The sequence below is a fragment of the Sciurus vulgaris genome (assembly GCF_902686455.1).
Source record: "Sciurus vulgaris genome assembly, chromosome: 3".
Taxonomy (NCBI): domain Eukaryota; kingdom Metazoa; phylum Chordata; class Mammalia; order Rodentia; family Sciuridae; genus Sciurus; species Sciurus vulgaris.
This window is the reverse complement of record NC_136463.1, coordinates 172,905,472-172,931,882: the sequence shown is the minus strand read 5'-3', so window position 1 is coordinate 172,931,882 and position 26,411 is coordinate 172,905,472. Positions and strand designations below refer to the sequence as shown.

At 40.6% G+C, this 26,411-nt stretch overlaps 1 protein-coding gene across 2 annotated transcripts in view; it reads left to right on the top strand.

Annotated features, from left to right (window-relative positions):
* The window catches only part of EPHA4 (EPH receptor A4), a 135,019-nt gene that overhangs the window by 105,198 nt on the left and 3,410 nt on the right, over positions 1-26,411 (top strand). The window contains exons 9-17 of one of the 2 annotated variants that reach the window (XM_079135132.1): positions 5,632-5,690; positions 7,988-8,101; positions 8,662-8,847; positions 12,633-12,694; positions 13,128-13,337; positions 15,477-15,626; positions 18,994-19,187; positions 21,881-22,036; positions 22,390-23,292. In XM_079135132.1, coding sequence (XP_078991258.1) covers positions 5,632-5,690; positions 7,988-8,101; positions 8,662-8,847; positions 12,633-12,694; positions 13,128-13,337; positions 15,477-15,626; positions 18,994-19,187; positions 21,881-22,036; positions 22,390-22,504 — 1,246 coding nt within the window. In that variant the 3' untranslated portion in view covers positions 22,505-23,292. Of the gene's footprint in view, positions 1-5,631; positions 5,691-7,987; positions 8,102-8,661; positions 8,848-12,632; positions 12,695-13,127; positions 13,338-15,476; positions 15,627-18,993; positions 19,188-21,880; positions 22,037-22,389; positions 23,297-26,411 lie in introns of both variants that reach the window. The other variant, XM_079135133.1, reaches the window with a different exon arrangement.

Genomic DNA, 26,411 nt, shown 5'->3' with positions numbered 1-26,411 from the left:
TGCCCTCATATTGATTATTCTTTAGTGCTGGCCATAAAGCTGTCACAGGAAGGGCTGCCTGGAGCCAGGTAGCTGACAGGCTTGCAGCAGCTGATGCTCACTCAGCCAGTTCTCTCCCCACGCAGGTTGTCTGCTGTGTTATCTTGGACTACAAATGTTTAAATGGACGAGAACAGGTGAACAGAGAGGAGACAGGTACTACGGACAAAGGCAGGCCCAGGCTTTTAGTGAAAGTACAAATAAAAGGTAGGAAATGGTACCCACGAAATAATCTTGCCAGACTTCAGCCAGCAGTGCAGGAAAGCAACAGATTAAATGTCCTGGCCTGAAAAATTGCAGTTCTGTCTTCTCCTGGTCGGGCTGCACCTTGCTTCTTAGAGACTGGGAGTGCTGATGGAAGAAAGGATGCTAGAAACAGATCCCTTAAAGGAGTCCCCTTGAATTGAATCCCACACCACCAATGGTGGGTGAGACTTTGTAAAGAAGTAGATGGATAAGAACTTACCTGGTGAGAAAAGCCTCAGTTCTTCTGATGACCTCAAGGAGAAAATCTTGTTTGATGTAGTTCATTATTAAAAGGAAATAGCCTCGAGTTCACATGTAGTTTCTTGCTGGAATTCTTTTTAATAGCAATTGTTTTGTCTGTTTCGTTGTATTCAATTTATACTGAGCAGTCTGAGCTTAGCGTAAGCCAGAGTGATCTCCCATTTTTTCTTTCATTCAAATGATCTTATTTTTTCAGCCAACTTAAATGTGTGAGCATTTAGGGATCTCAGTGAAAGACTCAAACTACTAAATTTATGAACTTTATTGATAAAGTTGATTTGAGTATCCTTTACCACCCATATTATGTTAAATAGATTATTTACATTTTTTATAGTCATTATTGATCCCTGTCTTCTTCAAGTCATCATGTCAGGATGGTGTGAGACCTTCAAAGCATATAATTGAGTCTGCCATGTAGGTTGCTGTAAGGTGCAACACAGTGATGCTGTCCCTAGAAACTTTACCTTAAGGTGCTAGTGATGTAGCTCAGTGGTAGAATGTTTTCCCAGCATCATGGGAAAAAGAGAGAGGGAGAGAGAAAAAGTTTATTTTAATCTACAAAAAAAAAAAAAAAAAAAAAAGAAAGAAAAGAAAGAAAGAAAAAAGAAAAGAAAGAGACATTTTATCTTAATCCCAGGCTCCATTTCCCTATTTACACATTTTAACTTGTTGTTCTCCACAGTTCAACCACTCTTTTAAAAAGCTGTTTTGTTAAGTGTCCTTTAAGGAACTGTTAACAGTGACATTATAAAGTCATAAACACCAGGACTAAGGACTGAATCTGCGTTGAATTTCTCTGACAAACCCCTCCTTTATATTAACAATACAAACTAGTAATAATTCAGATTGTTTCAGGCTAGTTTGTTTTCCCTCAACAGTATTTTATTGTTCAAACATGAGAAACAATTTTAGGAAAGAACTAGAGTACAAGAAGAGTCCTGGATTTTTTTTTTAAGAACATTTTGGCGTTCATGGGGAGGTATTACCTGACAACCAAGCATACACTGCTTTATTAGCAACCTTTTAGTGATTGCTAGTGATATTGACTTTCTGTTTATGTTAGGGTTGTGAAATATCCCTTTGCCTGAATTAAGTAAAAAGAAATGATTGATTTTAGAAAAAAAGTACAAAAAAAGAAAGAAATAAAGAAAAAAGTAAATAGCTATGACAATATACATATATATGTATGCATATATATGCATATGTACGTATATCTTTGCATACATATATATGCATATGCACATATACGTATACACACATGCGTAAAGTAGGTACTGGGCATTTGCAATCTGTGAATTAACGTCCAAGTCCAATGCACAATATAAAGTCAGAATTTGCAAGTGAGCTTTGTCTTCTAGAATGTGAAGATTTTCTATTTTGGAGCTCACGGTACGTGTAGTGCAAAAACAGCTTCTATCTTCCTTTGCGCCCTCATTTTCTCCTCTGCTATATTACGATCCCGTATGAATGAATACACTTAAATGTTAGCCTAAATCGACTCTGATGAAATCATGTAAATTTCACACAATTAGGGGGCAGATGGTACCTCAGGAACATTTCTAAACAACTTGCCTGCAATAGTATGGTTCAGTTCCAACTATTTCAAAATCCTGCTCACGGAGAACACTTAGACACCGTTCGGTGCAAGAACAATGCCCGCTTAAGGAAGGGGAAAGGAATGGCTTCCCTGAATCTTCACAGGCGACTCTGTGGAGCACTGGGAACATCCCACCTGGAGTCCTGCTTATTACATTGCTTTATCTCCCTTAATCTGCACTTTAGCTGAATAAATTACTTACCTTTTACTAATTAGTTTTGGAACAGTGAACCACATCAATCAAATCTGTCCACTTGATGGGAAAAGTTAGGATTGTAATAAAAGCGGGGTCTGGGGGGGGTGCTGCCACGCTCTGCTCCTCTATTCTGTGTGGTGTATTGAATAGTCAAGGTGCCAGAACCAACACATGGCCTGGGAGGGCTCATGCTGCTTCTCCACAGTGTTGGCTAAGACCCTTATTACCACGCCTCTTTGAAAGCTTCACCTGCAGAGCAAGCCCTTTTCTGTAACTCCTGCTGTGGAAAGGTTCCATGTTTCCTTCTGGACCATTCACTAACAAGCCACTGCTCCCCTGCCCCTTTTTAATTGGCTTGCCCACATCTCCGTAATTAGAAAATCTCCAACAAAGCTTTCCTCCGCCATTCAGGTGACCCGCCGCCGTGGCTGTCAATCTGGAGTTAGCGCTTCTTTAGGCTCTCTGGCTCCTCCAACGTCTGACCCAGGAGTAAGCCTCCACGGCCTTTCTTTCTTGGGGTAATAATGAGCCCCATTGTCCTACTCTGAACTAAGGAGAAAGGGTCATCAGGTGACAAAGGTAGGGCAGAAGTAGGCATTTTTGGTTTCAAGGTATTATTAGAGAGCTAATAGGCTACAATTAGTCTTTGAACAGTAATCCTTGTGTTTCTTTCTTAGTATTCCCTATAGCCCTGAAGGGTCCTCTCCCCCAAACAGTCCTCTAAGTAAAGAAGTTCTTTAAAACATACCTTCTCCACTCCTTTAATTCCTCTTTCTGTGTTTGGAGGAAGGGATGGGTGGGTGGGTCCGCCTTATAATTAGTGACCCCTGCCATTTTGTATTTCCTGTGGCTTTGTCCACATTAAATGAATGTGCTTGAAGTCAAACAGAAAGTCATGCTTCTGGGCAGCGTGAAGTCACTGGTTTCTGTGTAGACACCAGGATTTTAACTAATTCACTGATAATTTAATATGGCTACCCAGGACTGGGGGTGTAGCTCAGGAGTAGAGCACTTGCCTAGCATGTGCCTGAGGCCCTTTATTCTGCCTCTGTCCCACAAAATAGTAGGATGGGGGGCGCAATCAAAGCTCTCCTGTTCTATGCATTTTTTTCCTTTAAAGGGAAAAAATTCACATTACTATTAGAGATCTAAAATGGTTTAAGAGATATGCTTACAATTTTAGATAAAGCTCTTAGGAGCCCTGAAAAGACACAGTCCCTCTGGCGGAAGGACTCTGTTAAGCCCTGGGGACCCAGTCATGTTTTTTTTTCCCAGCTTTAAATGTTTTAGTAGTCTCTGACCTGAGCCCCCGATATTTCCTTTAAAAGAGATTTTCCTTTAAAAGGTAAAGGAGGGGGTGTGGAGGGGACTTTATCTTTCAGAGAAAGTTGTTTGGTTCAGGTTATTTAAACCTGTTTGTTTTCTTTGATGAAACAATTGATTTTAAGATCAGTTGAATCCAAAGTAAATGGACTTGCTGATGTAAAATGTACCACTGCCCATATAAGCCTCATCAGTTGCCCCTGTAAGCACATCTGCACTAAGAGGGGCATTGTGTAGGCGTGGGAGGATCAGGGCACCCACCAAATCCAGTACTTGCCAAAAGGGGATTTGGGTGATTCACTCACCCCCCTGGCTCCGCGTCCTCATCTGTACAATGGAACTGAGTGTGTGTCTTTCCACCAGATTCCTTTCAAAGGGTTGTCATGAAGATGCAATTAGATAATACAGCCTTCGAAGGCCCTTTGAAAAGTTAAACGCAAAAGAGAACACAGGCTATTATTTGGAACTGAAATATGCACTTTGTAGTTAAGTGTAGTAACTGGGGTCTCTGTTTTGCTAAGCTGGTGCCTGCTTTGCAAACAGTTAGGGGAGGAGATAATATATGTGATGAGTGCACTTTGAAAAGTTAAATGCAGTGTAAAAGTGCAAGGTATTATTATTTGCAAGAGAATTATCCACATGGAGCAACATCTGCAAGCTCCAAGGTCTGGTCGCTGAACTGGTTCCCGCATTACTGACAATTCCAGGAGGGATGTGGGAGGCAAGCTTCACACTTTTTGCCCATGTGCTGCCTTGGGCTGCCTCTCTGGCTGCCCCTCCTTGCTCCTTTAGGTTCTCTGCTATTTTGTCTTCTGTACGGTCATCCTGCCTTTCTGCCTATTCAATGTTTAGGAGTTAGGGGTGTCTGATCCTGACAGGACCACACTGTGGTTTGGGGGTATCTTTCCTCACCTGGGAACCTCAGTTTCTTCATCCATCTGAGTCTTAACTTACCTTGTCCTTGAAACTCGAACGCAAGATGATTATAAATGCCAATGTGAATTTTACATTTGGACAGTCATAAAGTACATGTTTTATTCACTAATATGATTTCAGTTTTAGAGAGCTATACCATCAGCTGATTTTCTAATTCCTTTATGTGAGATATATTCTCCTGATTCAGTATGTACATATGATGAAAACTTGCCTAACATGTGGAAAGCCCTGGGTTTAATTCCCAGCAGTGCAAAATTTACATATATATATATGTACATATAGATGCTAATTTTCCAGTTCATGTAAGTGATACAGATAATCCTGATTCAAGGTTTATATGTGCTAAAGATCTTCATTTCCCAAAACTTTGTAACAAAACCAGATCTCACCCCAGTAGGACCTGGGAGCAGAATGCCAAGTTGGAAACCATGTATCTTTTTCAAGGAAGAGACTTGGGAAAGCAAATGAGAACTTTCCATTTTACTCTTGCTAGTTTTCTATAAAATCTTAAAAACTGTAGTCCAATATAAAATAAATATTTACTTCTTAAATGTTCATTAATAATTTAGGGATTTGTATGTAACAGCTAAACCCAATTGCCATATTGTTTTGAGAGTATAGCATGATATTGAGTTTTTGTGGTAGTGGCTACTACAGTTATAACAACAGGACTTTTTATATTGCCTGTTATATACTGAACATTATTGCCTTTTGATTTATGGAGCATTGCCTATGATCATTTATTTCGATCAAGAATATAGTTATATGATTTTATTTTCCAAAAGACAAATTTTCTCTGGGGATTTGAAATTCTGATCATACAATACTTGGTTTATGTTTTAAAACCATAACTACATCCAGGCAACAAATGTTTACCTCATTCCTCCATGTCTCCTAGGTCTCAGTTTTCTTGTCTGTGAAATGTGCATCACATATCTGCCTGATTTAGAGGAAAACTTGTCTTATGGCTTTTGCTATAGCTTTCTTGTTAAGAGGGAAATATTTTACTATTTTATTTTTTTTTTTTTGATAGACGGAGTAAATACAGCAAAGCAAAACAAGAAGCAGATGAAGAAAAACATTTGAACCAAGGTACAAAACACTGATTAAAATAATTGTGTTTTTAGAGCATGTGTCATGTTTTCTAGTTTAAAAATATCTAATTAAGATTAATATGGACATTAATAATTATATAATGTATAATGCATTTTAAGGATGTCATACTGAAGTAGGTGATCCTAGATGATTTAAAGACAAGGTTAATATGGAGAAGTTCCTTCTTCCTTCTTTTTCCTTTTTTTTTTTTTATACTGGGGATTGAACTCAGGGGCACTCAACCACTAAGCCACATCCCCAGCCCTATTTTATATTTTAACTAGAGACAGGGTCTCACTGATTTGCTTAGTGCGTCCCCCTTGCTGAGGCTGGCTTTGAACTTGAGATCCACCTGCCTCAGCCTCCGGAGCCTCTAGGATTACAAGCGTGTGCCACCACGCCCAGCCTCTTCTTATCTTACCCTGAAAAAAATATCAGTCTGGCTAGCTCATTTTTGTAGCATGGTACAAGATTTAAATAAGTAATTTTTCTCTTACCAGCTAAAAATTGGGGTGGGGGTGGCAATAAAACAATAGGAAATTGAACAGTAATTGCTACTTCCCAAAGAATGGCAATATGTGATGTCAAATCAGTGATTCTTAACAACTGTTGAGTGGATTCTAGGTGTTTTGATGTTCCACATGGGGTCAAACGATAAATTGAAAGACACAGCCCCAGAATGACCTTGACAGGAGTAGTAGTTGAACTCTCCAGGAGCAACTTCCGTGGGCCTCTCTGAGATGCTGTCAGTGAGCTGTGGCTGCCTCTTCCACATGTGCACCAGTGGCCACGTGTGCCACTGCATATGGTAGACCTTGTGAATGAGGAAGTGAATTTTAAATCTAATTTAAACCTATTTACATTTTAATATCCAGGTATGGCTCATCACTAACCTTAGGACCAGGAAGCAGGCGAAAGAGAGCAGCCTGAGATTATTCTGCAGAAAGATTTTCACACTAGTGTATATAAAGTGACAAAGGATATGGGGCGTGTGACAACTTGCTAACAGTCCACCTGTTTTGTTTTTAAAACTATACTTTTTCATTTTGTCATGGTACATATGTTCATAAACAAAAATGATATATTAATAAGAGGTAGAATCAGTTCTGGTGGTGCAGGTAACGCAGTGACTCGGGAGGAGTTCCAGTGAGGCAGGAGAGCTGCAAGTTTAAGGCCAACCTGGACAACTTATAGAAACCCTGTCTCAAAATTTAAAAAAGTAAATAAATAAAAAGGGCTGAGGATGTAACTCCATGGTGAAGAATCCTGGGTTCAATCCCCAGTAAGTCCCCAGGAGAAGCAAGAAAATGCCAATTTATGTGGATGATTTATATTGATGGATTCAGAGACAAGGAAAAGGATGGACAGGCTTGGAAAACCAAAGAGATTTGGCTGACTGATGACCCATACATTCACAGTGCCCCCAGGAACTCTGCATCTGGGGTGGTATTTAATTCCGATGTTTTGGCTCTAGTTTTTGATTCTTACAGCATCCTCTTTTGAATTCCAAACCAATGGGGACAGGTGCAAATGCCAAGGGAAATTCTCAGTAATGCCTGTTACTGGTATTTCTCAGAGCTCACCTTCTGAGTTTAGTTTATGTGGAGTATGACTGAGTTGCACTTCCTGGCATCTAATCCATTCACAGTTAGGTCTCTTGCTGAAGCTTCCAGGTGAACTTCAGTATCTTTACTTATAGCTCCTTCTTTCCAAAGTAGAAAGAAAGTAGAAATTCAGTACAGTCTATATGTTCTCAGATCAAGCAGTCGATGTGCCCTTCTTGTCTGTATTAACCTAGGCTACGTTCGTTAATTAGAGAGCACATATTGAACAAGTCGACAGTGGGCAAAGTGTGACACCGTGGATAGGCCCAACTGAAAAAGAAGTCCCTACTTTCTTGCCCAGGGAGAATAGCTGAAAGTAGGGTCTGGACTTAGTGCAAGGACAGAGGAGCCCCAAGCCCAGATTGGCTAACAATATTCAGCTAACACATTCCAAATTTCCTCCTAGAGACCCTCTTATCCTCTGTGGGATGTGTTGTCTTTATACTCTTGTCTTGAAGTGGGAAGACATTCCAGGAAGTCAGTAAAGCTGTATGTAGCCTTTTAAATAGCCAAAAAGTCTTTGTTTACCCACTCATGAAAATCAGAGCAAGAATTTAAGGTTTATGTACATCCAAGACCACACAGCTAACCGAGCTTTTCCTACTTTAAGGTTTTTAGACCCAGACTATTTATGTTTATTGGTCATTCCTGAAACTTGTTCGACCGACCTATTCTGTGCTCCTCATTTAGGTGTTAGGACTTATGTAGATCCCTTTACATATGAAGATCCCAACCAGGCAGTTCGAGAATTTGCCAAAGAAATTGACGCATCCTGCATTAAGATTGAAAAAGTTATAGGAGTTGGTAAGTCTGATTGTCTGTCTCATAAGTCGATTTTCTTGGGGGATGTTAAATATATGTATGTGGTTTATATAAATGGATGCATGTGTATGAGTGTATTGTTTGCGTATCTATATGTGTAAATATCATTGTACACAAAATTTCCTTATTTGAAGTATAAGGTGTGTTGTGCTATGAAAAACTTTTGTAAATTTCAATTTTCTCCCAGGATAAAGTTAATAAGCACAGATCTCTCGTAGGTGTGAAGTCAGATTGATGGCATTCAAAATGTTCACTCTGCTTCTTACCAACTATAAGACTTTGGCCAGTTTTTTTTTTTTTTTTTCACTTTTTGGCCAGTTTTTTTAGTTCTCCCTGACAAAATGGAACTAATAATAGCACCGACTTCAGAGTTTTGGGGAGTTAATCCTCTATGTAATATATGTAATCATCTATGAAATCATCTGTGTAATATATAAGCACAGTGCTGTCAGGTAGTAAGCATGCAATGAATGTTAGCTATTCCTCTTTGATCTTGAATGTGTTTCTAGTCCATCATAGCAGATTCCTTTTCCCTCCCAAAGGTGAGTTTGGTGAAGTTTGCAGTGGACGTCTCAAAGTACCTGGCAAGAGAGAGATCTGTGTGGCCATCAAGACACTGAAAGCTGGGTATACGGACAAACAAAGGAGAGACTTCCTGAGCGAGGCCAGCATCATGGGACAATTTGACCACCCAAACATAATTCACCTGGAAGGCGTTGTCACCAAATGTACGTGGGTCACCCCTGTCACAGAGCCGAGTCCGAAGTTACTGGGAAATTAAACACACGTTTTCTTTCCAGGGAAATGACAGATGGAACAGACCCACTGATTGCTAATAGGAGGAAATCAGTGCAGGACAAGTCATTAATCTTGTAGTCAGTTCTCAATGGGTCTGCGATTTTGGCTGATACCCTATCTCCAAGGCAGCTTGCGTGAGATTTTAGGGAAATTAATATTGCAGATTTCTGGTATACTATGCCATCTTTCAGACCTTTTCTAGACCAAACTGATTGTCAAAGGGTAGGCACAAGCAGATGGTAAGCAAAATAAATTTTAAGTACTTTTCATATAAAGCACAACAAAACCTCAACACACCTTGTGCTGGAAGCTTCCATTCCAGATGCAGGAAGTGAATCCTGGGATTCTTCATTATATCGGGGGATTTGCTTGTCTGCACTGCCTGATTTATGGCTCTTGCTGTTCAGCACCTATTTAAAGTAACACCTGGTTAAACCTTCCTTTTTTAGTCCATTAGCATTCGCTGAGCCTGTGAACCATGCTTCAGTAAAAATGCAACCCAGCTCGACAGATGTAAGGCTGGCTGAGGCCAACTTACCAAGTGTCCCACTGACTGTGCAGCTGAAGCAGTTACCTTCTGAGGTGGCTCTGTTCCAGGTACCATGGTACCTGTTGTAGTTAGTGTAAGTCAAGGACCTCGCAGGTCTTGGCTATGTCTTCTCTTATTGATTCAAGGTATCTGTGGAAAGCATGTCAGTCAGCAAGTGCACAGGGGCGAGAACATGGCTGCTTTGGTAGGTGAAGTGGGGCAGGGGGAATGAGGTGGGTGTCAGAGTAGATGGAGATGTTAGGTCTGGGACGGACTGGCAGTGGGATTCAAGGCACAAAGTCTTTAGGAAGAGAAAATAAAGAGGCCACTACAGAGTGAAAATATACACTAGTTCAGAGGTTCTCAGATTTAAACCTACCTGAGGACCTCCTAGAAAGTTCACTGAAATGGTCTCCTGGGCTTCATCACAGAAAGTTTGCTTCAGCAGCAATAGTTTCACAGGTCCAGGGATCCATTGGCCTAAAGGACCAAAGACTTGCCTATGAGTTCTACTGCTAGTAAACAGGTGACCTTCATCTGGCAGCTCTTTCTCTTTCAGTTTCTTCATCTGTAAAATGGAGCTAAAACTTGCCTTACAAATTTATTTCACAATGAAACGAAGTATTTAGAGTGGTTAACGATTTTTTAAAAAACAGACCTCTTCAGTGTTCACTGGTGCTATTATGTCTTAAGAAGTACATCTTCCCTCATCTTCAAAATCCTTCAAAAAAAGGAAACTAAGGAGATATAATTTTCCGCCTAAGGTGAAGACTATAATTAGCATAGAATAGCTCTATTTGCTTTTTAAGATTAGTTTTACAGACAGGATATTTTTCTGTTGCCTGTGGCCTTCAGCCACAGCCCCTCAAGCCCCTCACTACTTTAATTAAAAGATAACATTCCTGTTTAAATACTTCTCCAGGTCCATTTTCTCAAAAGGAGGCTCTGTTCAGCTTAGGCTGTTTTTCCTGCCGCAGACAGTGATTTTCATAGCACCTCTGCAGAAAAGAGAAGGAACAGGGAATCTTTGTATTAAAGTCCCACCGCGCCTCTAAAACCCGTAGCTATTACAGCTGTAACTGTTATAAACGACTGGATGCATTTGCATAATGCAGTTGTCACTGAATTAAAATGATTTAAAATTCCACTAGAGAAGCTGTCCTGATCCTTCCCGTCTCCCCTCCCCCGGCATCCCTGCCTGTTGCAGGACAGTAAGTCACCTCCATCCATGAGCCCAGCCTGGGTGCCCTTTAGAAGCCCTTCTGCTTCTGGAGACATTCATCTTCATTGCTCTTGCAAATCTCGTAAAGGTTCTAAAAAATGGATACTTGTAATAAACAGAAAAAGGAATGCAGGGAAATGGGGAAGATGGTGCCAGAAGTCAGACCAGGGAGGTGTGAGGGTGGAAGGGTGGGATGGAAGAGCATGATTTCATTACAAGCAGTTACTTGAGTAACTTTCTAAATTGACAGGAGGACCATAAATTCTCCCCACTACTCCCACTCTTTTAGATCTTCTACTTTCTTCTCCAAAGCTCCAGAGAGATCTGGTGAAATGAAAGTAGGTGTTAATATATGGCCCAAAGAGTCACCCTTTTCTCATTAGTTGACAAAGTATGCTTTGATTGAGGCAGGTTCATTAAAACTCACTTAGATGCATTTGTTCTGTACAGAGACTGGTCCCAGATGGAGACGGTAAATGTGTCTGAGGACTAAGAGCTTCCTACATTGATGGAGAGTGGGAATAAGTACCAGGACCACCTCCTCCAGCAAAGGGGGAGTCTGAAGGTTCTTATTCATCTTTTGGTCTGCACCAAGATTCCTATTTTTTCTGCCAGCTCTCACTCCTCACTTGAAAATACAATCTCCACCGCATTATTTTGTGATGCAAAAAAATTTACTTCTGAAAGCTTTCTTAGACATGCCAACAAAAAACCACGAAGAAAACATCAGACTTAACTGAAATTTAAAAATCTGACTCCTCAAAATGTTTGCCTCTGAAGTGAAGATGTTTTCCCTTTCCCTGTTCTAGAAATTACTAGCTGACAGCATCGCTGGAAAGATGTTTTAGTTTAGAATAGTTATGGGTACTCTTTAGTAGGGAAGTATCCCAGCCCACTTTCCCTGACTGAATGACTAAGCCAGTCAAGGAGTACAGCAATAAATGTGTGAGTACTTTCTCTACTTCAAGCTGACATTTTGTTTTCATCCAGAGCATTCTTTTATGGACTCTTCCCCCTTAACTTCACTTAGTAAAAAATGGATGATTATTATTCTCCTTCCCTCAATAATGCCCTTTATTAGAAGGCATTTGAGATCTTAAATCCACTGCAGGGGATGAAGAGACTAAAGGATGGTTCTTATTTCCTAAGGTTCCCAGAAAGAGATCTAAAGTGAAATGAAAATACTGCTTCCCTCTACTCTCCCAAGCCTGAAACTCATTTTGATTTCTTTGCTAAAATAGGAGTAGGACAGCAAGAATGTTCTAGTACTGAACAGAAGTTCTTGTTTCAGATGAAAGGATTTACTAAACCTTTTCCATGATGGTTTTGGGATTGTTTGTTTTTTTGAGATGGGTAGTTTAAGAAAAAAAGAGCAAATTTATCTGTAGATACAGAAAGAGAAGAGAAAGACGCAGCCAGCCCCTGACCAGGGCAAGAAGTTTATGTCAAGCATTCTTGGGTTTTAAGATGTGTCTGAATAACAAAGCATATCCAACAAGCTACTGCCCCCTGAAACGTGGGTGTCCCTAAATAAAGAGAAAAGCTTTCTCCCGTCTATTGTACTCTTAAGCATCACACAAGTGGCTCTTCTGGGAACACAATAAATTAATTATCCGAAAGATTTTTTCATGTTCAAACAGACCTCCCCATTTATTGGTTTTCCCTTTGGCTTGAGAGAACAATTATCCATTGATGTGCTCCCTGGGTACCCGAGGCCACTTTCGTTAAAGACCTTGTCAACAAGCCACCCAAAGGGTTAACCTTCCAGATGGAGTTTACACCTACTCGTCCTTTTAATATTTCATTTCTAGCTCCCCACAGCTGAGGCATAAGCTTGGCTTGTTTTAATTAAATTAGATCGCGCGAGACAGGTGTCTTGGCAGTAAAATTGTGCACAGCCCAGTTTTATCTCATTAACTGCAGCGCTCATCAAGGGTTTTTGTTTTTCTTTCTGAAAATTCTAGGTAAACCAGTAATGATCATAACAGAGTACATGGAGAACGGATCCTTGGACGCATTCCTCAGGGTACGTGTCTACTTTCTATGAAACCCAAGAATACTGGTATTTAGAAAAACCCCAACAGATGCCTTCTATCTATTCTGTGTGGTTGTACTCATGGACTTTTTAAAATGGAGAAATAAAGAATGATGTGATTTTTAAGGCTATTAAATAATCCATGGCCAATGAAAGGAGTGTTTGATTTATTCTTGTATCATGGAGCTGCTCCCGCCATAGATTCATTACAGTTGGATAATTTCCATCTATCAGGAAGCAAACCCTGCTTCTAGGGTACACTCTACTAGTGAATTAGTGACTTTGATCCAAAAGGCCCGGAAATAATGCTGAGTTTCATTGCATACCGGATACAGATAGAAAAAAAAATCCAAGTAATAAATGCTTGGTGAAATTAATTTGTCCTAATGCTAATGGGATTGTTCCCTGTCCCTTTCCTGTACAGAAGAACGATGGCAGATTTACAGTTATCCAGTTGGTGGGCATGCTGCGTGGTATTGGGTCCGGAATGAAGTATTTATCTGACATGAGCTATGTGCATCGTGACCTGGCTGCACGGAACATCCTGGTAAACAGCAACTTGGTCTGCAAAGTGTCTGATTTTGGCATGTCCAGAGTGCTTGAGGACGATCCAGAAGCAGCTTATACTACTAGGGTAAGGGTGATTTGCCCACTGGGCGTCATTTTGCTTAAACTGGACCTCTTTTCACACCATGATGTTTAAGCATTTTGAGATTTATTGTTGTTAGTTTTTGTTTTAAGTCCTTATTTCCAAATAAGGAAACCATATTTCCAAACCATATTTCCAAAATAATAAAAAAGAGGAATGTTGAAGCAGACTCTAAAAGGGTGGCAATTTTGCAGAACCACAAACTATAAGTAAACTGAGTTCTCCTCTGAATTTTCTTGTGCAAAGTGCTAATGAACACTAAGAGGTTATCTTTAAAAATGAACTAAATGAGAAGGAAGACTGAAGGGTAATTTATACAGCAGAGCATCAATTACTAAGAAAGTCAAGAGGCAGCATCCCTTGTATTTTTTTGCACTTAATCTGGCTCTCTGGCTTTCTTACTTCACTTTCTTCTCTGAGATTTTCTATTGGCTCTTTTCTACTCTGGGAAAAGAAATCCTTTTTCTAAACAAAGAGATGTTTCCGTCTAGTTTGTTGGCTGCTGAACTTTAGGATATACATATACATAGAACTGATAAGATGTTTTCACTAGGCAAGGTTGGCTAATACCTAATGCCTTCATTTTACTTTTGGTAGATAATCAGGGATGGGACACAGTTAAGAGTATTCAGAATACAGTTAATGGCTATGCTATCTTAACCTGAAAATCTGCATATAAAATACTAATGGAACCAACACAGAATCATAAAACAGTTATTGGCTATTAAGGCCAACACTGTTAAAATCAACAAGAGGCAGTCACCAACCATTCTCCTCTTTTAGCATTCACCACTTTTCATATGCAATTCCAAGCATTGGGGATTTTTTTGGTTAGGGTTTTTTGGGGTGGTATTCAATTTGATTTCTTTGGCCCTAGTTTTTAGTTCTTATAGCATCCTCTTTTGAATTCCAAATCAGTTCTTTTAAAAAAGAATACTTATTTGTGAAAGCTAAAGATCTCTTATTTTTCCCATATAGTTGAAGATAGGAAAGTCAAAAGAGGCTTCTGGATTGATAGATTTACGTAGGTGAAGCCTCATAGACACACTTAAGGAAGGCGAGGAGCACCAGTGTTCTGGGGTGAGGGGTAGGGACGTGAAGCCCAGGGTAACAGTGAGCTGCTGGGTGCAGCAATTCACAGCAGTTCCCAGGAAAATTTATTGTCCTGTTCAGTAGCCCTAATAAAGCCAAGGAAATTTGTAAATAATGCTGCTTAAATAGCTCAAGGGTCTGAATTCAGGCTGAATTAATTTCCCCAGATGGAATCCTCAGAAATTTGAAACTCAATTAAAAATATTTTACACGTAAGGATAAACAAAGGGCAGGGAGACAGAGGGGAGGAAAAGCTTGTTAAACTTTTCCTGGGTAATATTACTGGGGATTGAACCCAGGGCCTCATGCATGCTAGGCAAGCACATTACCATCTAGCTACATCCCTAGCCCTTTCTAAGTATTTAAAAAAAAAAAAAAAAAAAAAAAAAAACGCACACACACGCAAAATAAATGATTTAATAACTACAATCTTGCCCTTTCTCCATTAAAGTCAGTAATGGATTTAGTATCTGGTATCACTTTTGGCTTTTTCTCAGGGCCTATTGATGCTTATTATCTTCTAGATGTACTGAGCATGTTTCCCATGCTTTCTAAGACTAAAAAGACAGTGTGATGGACAGGAATTTTCATATTTATCTTCTTTTATTCACTATTTCAAATGCAGTATTAAGCATTGCCTTTGTGCTGCTGGATGTCAGAATGCAGCAAGAAGTCAAAACAAATGTCAGCTACAAATATCCTTTGATATGCCCTGGATAGCATGTGTATTTTGTAAAAGCTCAGATTCCCTCTCTTCTATGATATTGCCTTAAGCAAAACTCAGATAATAGGTAGACTTTAAAAAAAATAGGTAGACAGATTACTTGTTCACTTCCCTGTGACTAAAGAAAACACATGAAGAGAACCGCCTCAACTTGGAAGACTTTAGTTAAAATAAACAAGTCTCTTATTATTGTTTTGATTGTTATCTCCAGAATGCTGTGGTCTTGCTTGGCAAGTAGTAACTGCATTCAGAAATGAAAATGGCATGAAAATGGACTTAGGGACTAACTTATGACTCCAATGTCACAGGGTGGCAAGATTCCTATCCGGTGGACCGCACCAGAAGCAATTGCCTATCGCAAATTCACATCAGCAAGTGATGTATGGAGCTATGGAATCGTTATGTGGGAAGTGATGTCGTATGGGGAGAGACCGTATTGGGATATGTCCAATCAAGACGTGAGTCTCTGTGTCCTGAAATATATGTCTTTATGTTGAGATTCAGAAAGTTGTGCGTTACTGTGTGATGTAGTGTGCTTTGGGCTTCAAATGATGCATTAAAACTCGAGGTTCTTAATACAAATGTGTCTTGAGATCCAGTTCCACAGTGTGACCAACAATGACTTTCCATTGCAAAGACCATGGTATCGTATAGGAGATAGATTGATAGATAAACAATATGGGTTAGTATGTTCGCCTGGTGGGCTTTTAAAACCATATTGAAACACAATTAAACTTTGACTTTTAAGCAAATGCAAGGATTATGAGAAAACAAATTTCACATGTGATATAATTGACATGAAGGGCTTATTGAAAGAAAACTAGTGAATATTTTAAAGCTGGCATAGTTGTAATTAGAGTTTGCCCCTTGAGGACTCTAAAATAAAGCTCCACTAAATGACCCTTTGTAAATTATGCACATCCCTTTAAATGTACCATCTGGACTGGTTGGTAAGGGAGTATCCACAGTGCCTGCAATTTCAGAAAAGCATTCAATAATGACACTAATAAGATTCCAGAGTAATAGAATTTAATTACAAACATCTCCAGTGAGGAAGGAAAAAGACAAAACAAGAATGGCCCAGATCAGGGGGTCTTCCTAGAACATGTTTTTGCTCATTCTGCAAGAGTTTTAGTATGGAAGGGTTGGAAATATGATCAAAATTACATGGTCACCTATACTTCTTGAGCTTTACTAATTTTTTTATGCATGAGTTAAAACATTACCAGAGAGTGTTTCCAAATGTGTAGTGTTTGGGTTTATCAATTGAAGTTCTAATTTAGAAAGACTTCCTTTTGAAAAGTCTCTCTGATGCAGGATATTGCCTGACCATCCACCTTCTCCTCAGGCAGCAGGAAGTTGCAAAGCCTTGACAATTAACCAAAGACCCAGGTGAACTTAAGTAGAATGCAGGCTGCCTTATCAGCCAAAGAACGTTCAGAGTCGTAGAGACACTAATGAACCCCAGGTCTAGTAAGGCAGAAAGACTCTACTATGACTAACCAGATTAAAGGGAATGGTAGAACCCACACTGTATTATCTGTAATTTGTTTAAAAAAAAGATGATTCATGGTGGATGGGAAGAAAGATGGCAGCCTGCCTAAGTGATAGATAATTATAAAGGTGAGCAGTGTGTAATCCATTGTTTGATGTGATAACACCAGGTAGAGACTTTCAAGCAGCAACATTTAGATTCAGGTTAGAGATTCTCAGAGGGATAAGGAAAAACAACCTAAATGAGCAAGTAGTGCATATGTACTAATTTACTGATGTGATATTTAAGCTCTCCTTTATTTCAGTTATGAGGCATAGCCAAATGTCCATACGAGCAGAGTATCTAAAGATTTTCAGTTTTTCCGCCCTAAATGTTTTTAGACCTGTAATTTTGACAGGTTCTATATCACATGAAAACGATTTAGTTGCTTTACATTTTCAATCTTCTGGAACAGATCTATCTATGAAAAAAAGTCTCAATCCACTTCTTGCTTACAAATAATATCAACCTATCATCCACTTCCATGTGTTTGTCTCTATGCTGAATTCTGGGTGGAACAGGAATCAATAGGAAACGTGGCTGGAGAATGACTTTCCTAAGCAGAATTCATTCAGCCTATGGGAAATGGAGTGAAAGTAACCGTTGAAAATATGTCCAACTTAGCAAGTTTTTTTGTTTGCTTTAATCCTTTGCCTGCTATAAGATTCATCAGTAAACTGAGAAAATATGCTTTGTTAACCCACAAGCAATCTTCCAAGCTGGCAGTGGGGAACAAGCAAATGCAAAGGCATTAATCAGTCTAGGGGGTTACAGCAAATTGAGTTGGCTTGGCACCAGCCCTGGGCTGCTTACATTCTCATCAATTCAATCTAAAATGTTTCCATCTCGTCTGGAGTCAATATCGTGTATCAGGTAAGATAAAAGAAAGCCAGAGGATCAAATTGACCTAGTGTAGTCGCAAGAAATAAATAGGATAGAGTTAAGTGAGATAGCATAGGGAAATCTGCCGTAGGAGAAGTAGGTATTACTAATACACAAGAATACATGGGAGGAAAAGGATCATGGGGGCTGTTAAATCAAAAGATGCTTGTTATTCTGAAGCAGAATCATGATGAAAAAGGAAACAAACTGGTACAGAAAAACTGGATCCAACTGATTCACTATTTCTGGTTAAAGGCCAGTTTCTGGGCAGCTATAGACCCAATGCAGAGAAAATCTGGTGTGGTGACTATAAAATAATCTGTAGTCACTGTTGATTTCTCTAGCAGCAATCATGTTGGTAGGCAGGGAAAGAGAATGCACTGATTTAAAACAAATAAAACCTTTTAAAGGCAAACAAAATAAAGTGTTTCCAGGATCTCATTGGATACTCATAAACAAAACAAAGCTTATGCACAGCCAAGAAACTGTGAAGTAATTCCTCTCTTTCAGTTTGGCATGAGTAGTGCCCTGTTACATTACTGGATTCACACCCTGAAGGGGAAAGGGTTAGAGAAGAGCCTATAAGAAAATCCTGTAATACCTGTGAGGACAAATTAGAACAACTGGGATTAGCAGAAAGACAGTTGAATGATTTGTTTCTGTCTTATTAGGCAAGGAGACCAACCTGTATGGTCCTGGGCAATAGGACAATCATCATCTATCATTATTACTGCCCTTCTTAGGTGTGGTAGGGTTCCCCTTAAAATGTAAATGCCCTAAAAGAAGTCATTTTTTTTCCTGACACTTTTTAAAAATCTACTCAAACCTCTAACAGAGTCACTGCATAGCCATTTGAAACCAAGAAAGAGGCATAGAATTGATGTCTAAGGGTGTGGTTTTCCAAAGGGAAAACTGGCAGAGCATGTGGGAGGCGGGTCTGGGGTTGGCCCATTAGCTGTCTGAGCAGGAGGACACAGGCTTAAACTGAAGCAAGGGAATTACATTACATCCTCCTGGGGGAGGTCTTTGGCACTAGAGCATCTCTTGCTAGGAGTGAGTAGGTGTGCTAACGCCGGATAAAGGAGTAGAGAGGGGCTGGGGCAGAACCAGGTGACCTGAGGGCAGTCCTTAATGCTCTGATCTAACTGGCCTCTAACCACTTTGGAATATTGCTCGCTCATCTTCACTTTCAATGGGCAATGCTTGCCTTTTGAGGACGCCTCAGAGCAACAGCTGGCTCCCCTCTCTCTATGCCAGTGACACTCAGGTCTATCTTTGGCTTCTGGGAAGGAGTTGGAACCGTGCCCCTGCTCAAGCATGCTGGCACAAGAAACATGCGTGTCGGGAGGGTGACCCTCCGACAGCAGCTTGCCTGGCTGCTTAACCTCCCATTCTGTTGCCTTCTGCAGGTGATTAAAGCCATCGAGGAAGGCTATCGGCTACCCCCGCCCATGGACTGTCCCATCGCCCTCCACCAACTGATGCTGGACTGCTGGCAGAAGGAGAGAAGCGACAGGCCTAAATTTGGGCAGATTGTCAACATGTTGGACAAACTCATCCGCAACCCCAACAGCTTGAAGAGGACGGGGACGGAGAGCTCCAGGTTGGCCACCTTACCTAACCGTGATGTGCAAGGCTAGCAGCAGGGCAGGCAGGCCAGCAGTGACCTGCTTTAGTTCCTGCCTTTTCTGCAGCAGCCACTTCCTCGCTCTCTGTAATCTGGGTGGCCTCTTCCTCACTCAGTGGAGTATTTAAGGCAGTTCTCTCCATCATTTTTGAACAGCCTGCTACCTGTCAGGCCTCAAATGGTGGTAAGAATTAAAAAACGAAAATGAGGATATAAAGTGCTTCCTTTATGATGCTGGCCTTGAAAATTTAGGAAGGGGGGTGAAACGTAGTCTCGGAAGACATTCAGGTCAATAGGTGTTATGTTTTTAAAAAAGAAGATTTAAAAAAAAAAAAAAAAAAAAACATTGAAACAGTGAGAAATTAAGACTGAAGGCTAGGTCTTCCAAAACGGCGATTCTAGGTTGACTTACCACGTGTTTGTAGCCAGAGAGCCATGAGGTTTCAGTTTTTCTGCTTTTCCCTTTTGGAACCCTGAAGAGCAGGGCATTGGAAGTGATCACAATACAGAGCTTGCACATGCATGTTTAAGAAGGGGTTTGAACACCAAAATGATTGGACCAGCTGCGGGAAAGGTAGTTATTTCATTGGGAGGAGCAGTACAAGACTCATCCATCTACTTGGAACCTGAAGATATCTAGTTGCCCTAATTCACTAGGAAGCATTTTCTACATAGAGTCTGGACTTTCCTGCCACCAGAGTCAGGTCACCTAGCAACAGCCCTATGGTACACACCCATAGAAAAGGAAAGTTGTACCCCATTTGTGTACAATGAATCAAAATGCAGTCTGTAAAATTAAAATAATTAATTAATTAATTAAAAAAAAAAGAAAGGCGTAGACCAACCATGCTTATCAGTTAAATTGTTTAAAAAACCAAGAATGATAAGACTAGTGGCTCAGGCCTGTGTGAAGTGAGGTGCCTATCTGCTTCCAAATTTGAGCTTCTCTTTCAGCATGACCTTGAGTCAAAAACAGGACAGTCCCCCCGAACCCTATGTCTACACCCAATCTTTCTACTGAAAACTTAGCCTACAGGTCCTGGAAGAGAGGGGAACACATTGGTGGTCACCATACACGAAAAGGAGTTCGGAGCAGATGGCAAAGAATCTCTGTATTCTCTGCGCCTTCAAATCCCTCCCACTGGCCACTGGACTAAAACCACAGTGACCGTGCTCCTTACAAATAACATTGAAGAGGGCTGAATTCACATCTGAGCGCTGCTGCATGTGATCAGGGGAAAAAAAAAAATCTACCACATCTGGGCTACTTTTGGTTACTCTTTTTTTCTGAGAGGGTAAAATGGGTTGCCTCTGAGGCCTCCTTTCCAGGGGTAGCCAGTCTCTGCAATTCCAAGACAAACCTTCCTCCACCTTTTAGATCTGCAGCCTCAGAGCACAAGTATTCTGCACAAAATTAGGAAATGTCATGGCATTCCCCAAAGAACACAAAGCCTTCCAGAACAAGCTTGAGAACGACCGATAGAGTTAACTGATACGAGCGAGGATATTTTCATCCATTCTGACCTTGTCAGGCACTTAGAGCCTACATCTTGTCCTGTTTTTTCAAGAAAAATGTTTTGTTTGAGAAATAATCATAATAATAATAATAAATGATATAATTCCAGTTTAAATGTTTGTACTCAAACATAATCTCAAATGAAAACCAGGACAAAATGTTAAAATCAAACACATTTTGTGATTTTCAGGGAAAAGAGAAGTTCAAGAAAATACAACTTAACAAATAACAGTATTGCTATGCAGGTAATTATAGTAAAGGTGATATAAAATACTTCTGGAAGGATATTAAGAAGTTTGATGATGAAGATGACTATAAATCTCTTAATAAATACTTTTCGGAAATAGGTGATTTATTGTACATCAATATCAAGAGGAGCAGCAGAATTCCTGCCTGTGTTGTTCTTGACAATGAGCTAATATAAAGCACCTGGCTTGAGAAATATGTAAACTAATAAATAAGTTAATAAGAAGTTCTTTGAATCTGTTGAAATCGTTATTCAGGAGACCAGCAAAGAAGCACATTCCATAATCCAAACAGTGATCAAAGTGGCCATTCTTCCTGCCAGTCTTGGCACACGTGCTGGTCAGGCATGGGCTGATTAGAGGGGATTAACTCTCTGCTGGCCTGAGTTTGTATGAGTGCACCCGCCTGCCTGCAGACCTAGCTGGAACCATGCTGGACTTGAACCCTCCCTGTTCCCGCCACTTCCTTCAAGACTGGAAGGCTGCAGCCTTGCCGTTTTCCTCGCTCATACTTCAGTAAGGTTTCCATAGTTGCTGAACCAAAGCCCATAATATTCAATGCTGGCAGAGACTGAACTCTTTCTGCGAAGACTGAACAGGCTTCAACCATGAGAGCTCCCCCAATCTTTACCCCAAGCTAGGGTGTAAACTGCTATAAGAGGGCCACATAAAACAAGGGCAGGAAGTGGAATTAGAATGAATCAGAGTGATGGATACATACTTCAGCAGCTTTGTGAAATAAGGGCAAAAAGAATCACCTGGTTGCATTTGACCACAGTTGTTCTGTTTAAAACCTCCCAACTTCTTTTTAGGCAAGCTCCCCTTGACTGTTTTAGGCAATCCCACTTCTGAGCCTTCCTGTCATACCGATGGCCCTTGTTGGTTTATACTTTCTGTTCTCTTTCCAGGCCTAATACTGCCTTGCTGGATCCCAGCTCCCCTGAATTCTCTGCTGTAGTATCTGTGGGCGATTGGCTCCAGGCCATTAAAATGGACCGGTATAAGGATAACTTCACAGCTGCTGGTTACACCACCCTAGAGGCTGTGGTGCACATGAACCAGGAGTAAGTACTCAGCGATGTAACACCAAAGGGTAAATCTAGATTTAATAGTATTTTCCTTTTTTATTTTTTCTTTGAGCTCCATAATCAATAATCATCCTACTCATTAAAAAAGAAAGAAAGAAAGAAAACTGGAATGTCTGCCATCCTGATTGAGTGTAATTTTATGCAGTCTCTATTTAGCACCTACATTGTTGCATCAAATTGCTTAATTAAACATATTAATGCACCTGCCTTGTTGTGCTGTATTACCTTGTTGTGTGGTTGATTCAACTGTGTGTCTGCATGAAGTCCGGAAATCCAGATTCTCAGCCCCCTTAATGTTTTCTCGCCCTCTCTTTTCCCCTTACCTACAGTGACCTGGCAAGGATTGGCATCACCGCCATCACGCACCAGAACAAGATTCTGAGCAGTGTCCAGGCCATGCGAACCCAAATGCAGCAGATGCACGGCAGGATGGTTCCTGTCTGAGCCAGTACTGAATAAACTCAAAACTCTTGAAATTAGTTTACCTCATCCATGCACTTTAATTGAAGAACTGCACTTTTTTAACTTCGTCTTCGCCCTCTGAAATTAAAGAAAAAATTTATCTGCAGCGTTGCTTGGTGTACAGATTGCTGAAACCGTGGGGCTTACAGACATCAGACGTGACAGCCGGTCATTGGAATTAGACCTGGAACAAATTGTTTCTCACCAGTACTTCAGTCCATCCTCAGTCTGTAAAATACGTGTACCTGTATAAATAGAACTCTGCCTCTGAGTTTCGATGCTGTACTTGCTGCCAGACCCTGAGCTGCTCCGAGACGCCCTTGACCCTCCCTCCACTTGGAATTACAACCGCCGTATTTCGTTTGGCATAATTTATACACGTTTTGCTCAACTGGAATTATGACCATGCCCAGGAACATTTTTGGACTCAGTTGTAGCATTTAAAGCTTGGTTCAAACAAAGACCTGGGTGAAAATCATGTGGCTCACCCACGCAGCCTCCTCAGGGCTCAGGTCACCTGGTAGATTCATGTGACAATGGCGGCTGGAATGAAAAGGAACGTGGATTTTTGAAAAAAATAATTCCAAGCCCTGTAATCCCTAATGGAACAAATGAGGTCTGTTTCTTTGGGCCTGAGGCTGTGCCATATAAAGTCTTCTTGGGACCCTGTAAACTTATCATAACTACCTTATGGATAGTGGGCTGTGACAATCTTGAATAGGGAACTTTCATACGTCCCTCCTTTAACGAAGCAATCCCAAATCTACAAGGTAAGTCGAAAAAGCCAGCAACAAGCCTTTCTCCAATGAACACCTCCCCCGTTTTGGTTTTGGTTTTGGTCTTGGTAAACTTGATCCCATTTGAAACGCTGTTCAGAGAATATTCCTTCCCATCTATCAGATAGAGTTGGGGTTTTGCAGGATCTCAATCCTTTCTGGACAGCAGGAGAGGAGACCCAACAGATAGACTCTCCCGATGTTCTTCCAGGAACACTTCCAGGAAGTGAAGTCTGGATTGCAGGAGGTGAGGTCAGGCTCAGGAGGGCGAGTGCCAGACCCCCCACTGGCTGTGCATTCCTCAGGAAGTTCCTCTTGTCCTTTGGAGTCTCTCATTCACGCTGAGCCTTTTACTGACTGTCTTCTGGGTGTCAGGCAGGAACCTCAGGATCCTTTTCTCCAACAGCTGGACCATGGGCCCATCCTTTGGAGAGTTTGTTTGGCTGGAAAAGCACTGGAAGGTCTTTTCCTTTAGCCTCCTTTGCTCCTAAAACCCTTGCCAGACAAGATCAGGCAAGGAGGTTTGCCTTGACTTCAGCCTTGACTTGTTATCAGAAAGTGACCACTGAAAATGCCCTGTTTGTCCACAAGTCCACAGTCCCCTTCACAGCTTTTCTTTTATGCTCTAGATTTTCTTATTGAAACAAGTGAATTAAATGGCTTTATTCATTCCTAGAAGTAAAGGACCTAACGTTGGAGTGGGAAAATTTTAACTTTTATTTTTTTTTCAAACTATTTTTATCACTTTTAAATGAAAGCTTGGCTAATTTTAATGACCTTTTTTTCCCTCTCAGTTTTATCCTGAAAGCTATTTCTTACCAAGCAAGGAATGTTAAATATGATGCTGTCAAATCATGACAGTTTAGTAAAAACCTTTTTTGCAATATGAGTTGTAAAAGAATTTCTGTTCCGAAAGAATGTGAAAATTTGTTTTTAAAACTAGTCCAATAATTTTTATTTATTCACCATGTTTGCTGAAGTCTAGGAATTCTGCATGTTCAAGTTAAAATTGACAAATGTAGGCAAATTATTATCATTATTATTTTTTCTTTTTTTGCTTTAAAATTTTTTTTGTTTTTTCTTTCAGCTAAGCTGTGGAATATTTTGCTTTTACTCTCTAGTCATCAATATTATGAACTTTTACTTTAAGTAAAACCAGAATGTTAACCTTGCATTCATTGAATAATTAAAATTTTTTCATTCTTCAAGTCAGCGGCTTAGGATTTGGAAGTATTTTTCTAAACATTGAGCATACTTCACAGCAGAACTGAAAGCAGACAGGGAAAGTTACCTAACAAGTGGTCAGATTTTATGCAGGGGTAGTTTTGCCACTGCTCAGCAGGTATCTCCAGATGAAATAATCAGGTGGAACATGAAATCCTGGGTCATTCAAAGGTCACCTCTGAACCTTGCTGTTAACACACGCATGTGTTAGAGTCAAGGCCAATGGAAAGGCAAAAAAGGATTTTCCAAGTGTCTAAAATAATATCCAGTAGCAGTGAAAGTGTTTACTACCTCCATTCCCTCGCTGCTGCCGTTTCAGAGGTGTAATGGGAGAACAATAGGAACGTTCTATTGTTTCCTGGGGCTGGAGCCAGAACCTGGCATCCAGACAACTCTGGATTCTGAAGCCAACCCAAATGTTGACACTGGGAAATTCACCCCACTTTTCTTTATAACTCTGTTCCTCTGCCTGTGAACTAGGAAGCTAATGATCCCTTAGTAATAACACCTTTCCCGCCGCCTGGTTTTGTCGTAAGGGTACGTGATGCTCTCGTGGAAAACGGTGCGCTGCGCGCTCGAGGGCACCCTTGCGTGCGTCCTATCCAAGTGCTACCTGCCTGTCTTTCTCCTGTGCTCCCAGATGTTTTGCGGGGTGAAGGGCGGTTCAGTGGCCAGGGCCGTGTGCATGAGGCACCTTCACTTTAAATGCATTGACGAGGGTGTAAACGGAGGTCCACCGGAAAGGTGGCCGTCCTGTCAAATTGCACTTGAAAGGATTAGCATGCATCTTTTATTTTAGCCTTGAAGTTTATGAAATTGCCGTTTTATAATCGGAAAGAGTGAAATGCAGAAGTGAAACTCCATGGGATGAAAGAAGCGGATGGGAAGGATGTTCTGTCGCCTGCGCAGCTGACTCTCAGGAGCAGCGCCTTGCGCCTCGTTCGCTTAGTCACCCTGAATTCTCCTTAACTACTGTGACCCCCTCGTAGGCTCTATCCAAGAAGTTCCCCATGATAGAGGAGTTGCCCGAATTCAAAGGAGACGGGCTCAACTTTCCTTCTGCCATCAACTAGATAGAAGCCTTCACATTCCCAGGCCTCTAACTTCAGATATCTGATCATTTTCACAGAAACACAAAGCCCCCAAAATTATCACTTAACATTGCACATGTATTTACGTAGTGGATGTTTCTGTCCAGGTGTTAAGTGAGAAAGGGGCTTAGCAGACGGAAAAGGGGCGAATGTGTTTATGAAACCACTCTTTCCCCTCCAAGAATGAAATTTCTAGTGGCAAAAGCTCTTCATCAAAAGTTTGCCTATCCCCCTAGCATGATTGCACTCCCAAGTTTTAAGGTCAAGTTCACAGTCTCCTTGTCCTTCACATAAATGCATGCTTGCTGGGTGAAATTCCTCCACATTCAGGTTTCCAAAATTACATTTGATGAGCTCGCTGATTTCCCCTGAAGAAAGAATTAGAAAAATAAATCCAATTCTGTTTCTTTTCTTCTTTCTTTTTTCATAATTTGTCAGGATGAACAACCTTAGTAGCTACAACTGACTTCTCTTTCATTAACACATATTAATGGTACGTATTAACGGGCTGCCATGTGATATTGCCATACATGTATGCAGCATGTGCACTGATCAAATCCAACTTCCCTTTTGGCACCCTTCCTTCTACCCCAAACAAGTGGCTTGAAGATATTGGTAGTGATACCCTAGCCCACATTTTTAATTTTCAGTAATTAAAAAAAATTCTATATGAATAATTCATGAAATGCTTTATTTCTGTCTCTCCCAATAGACGACAATGTTTTTCATGTGCTCAAATATGATCATGTAACTCAAAGAAACTAAATTTAATTATTTCTTCTTATAAACACATACCTA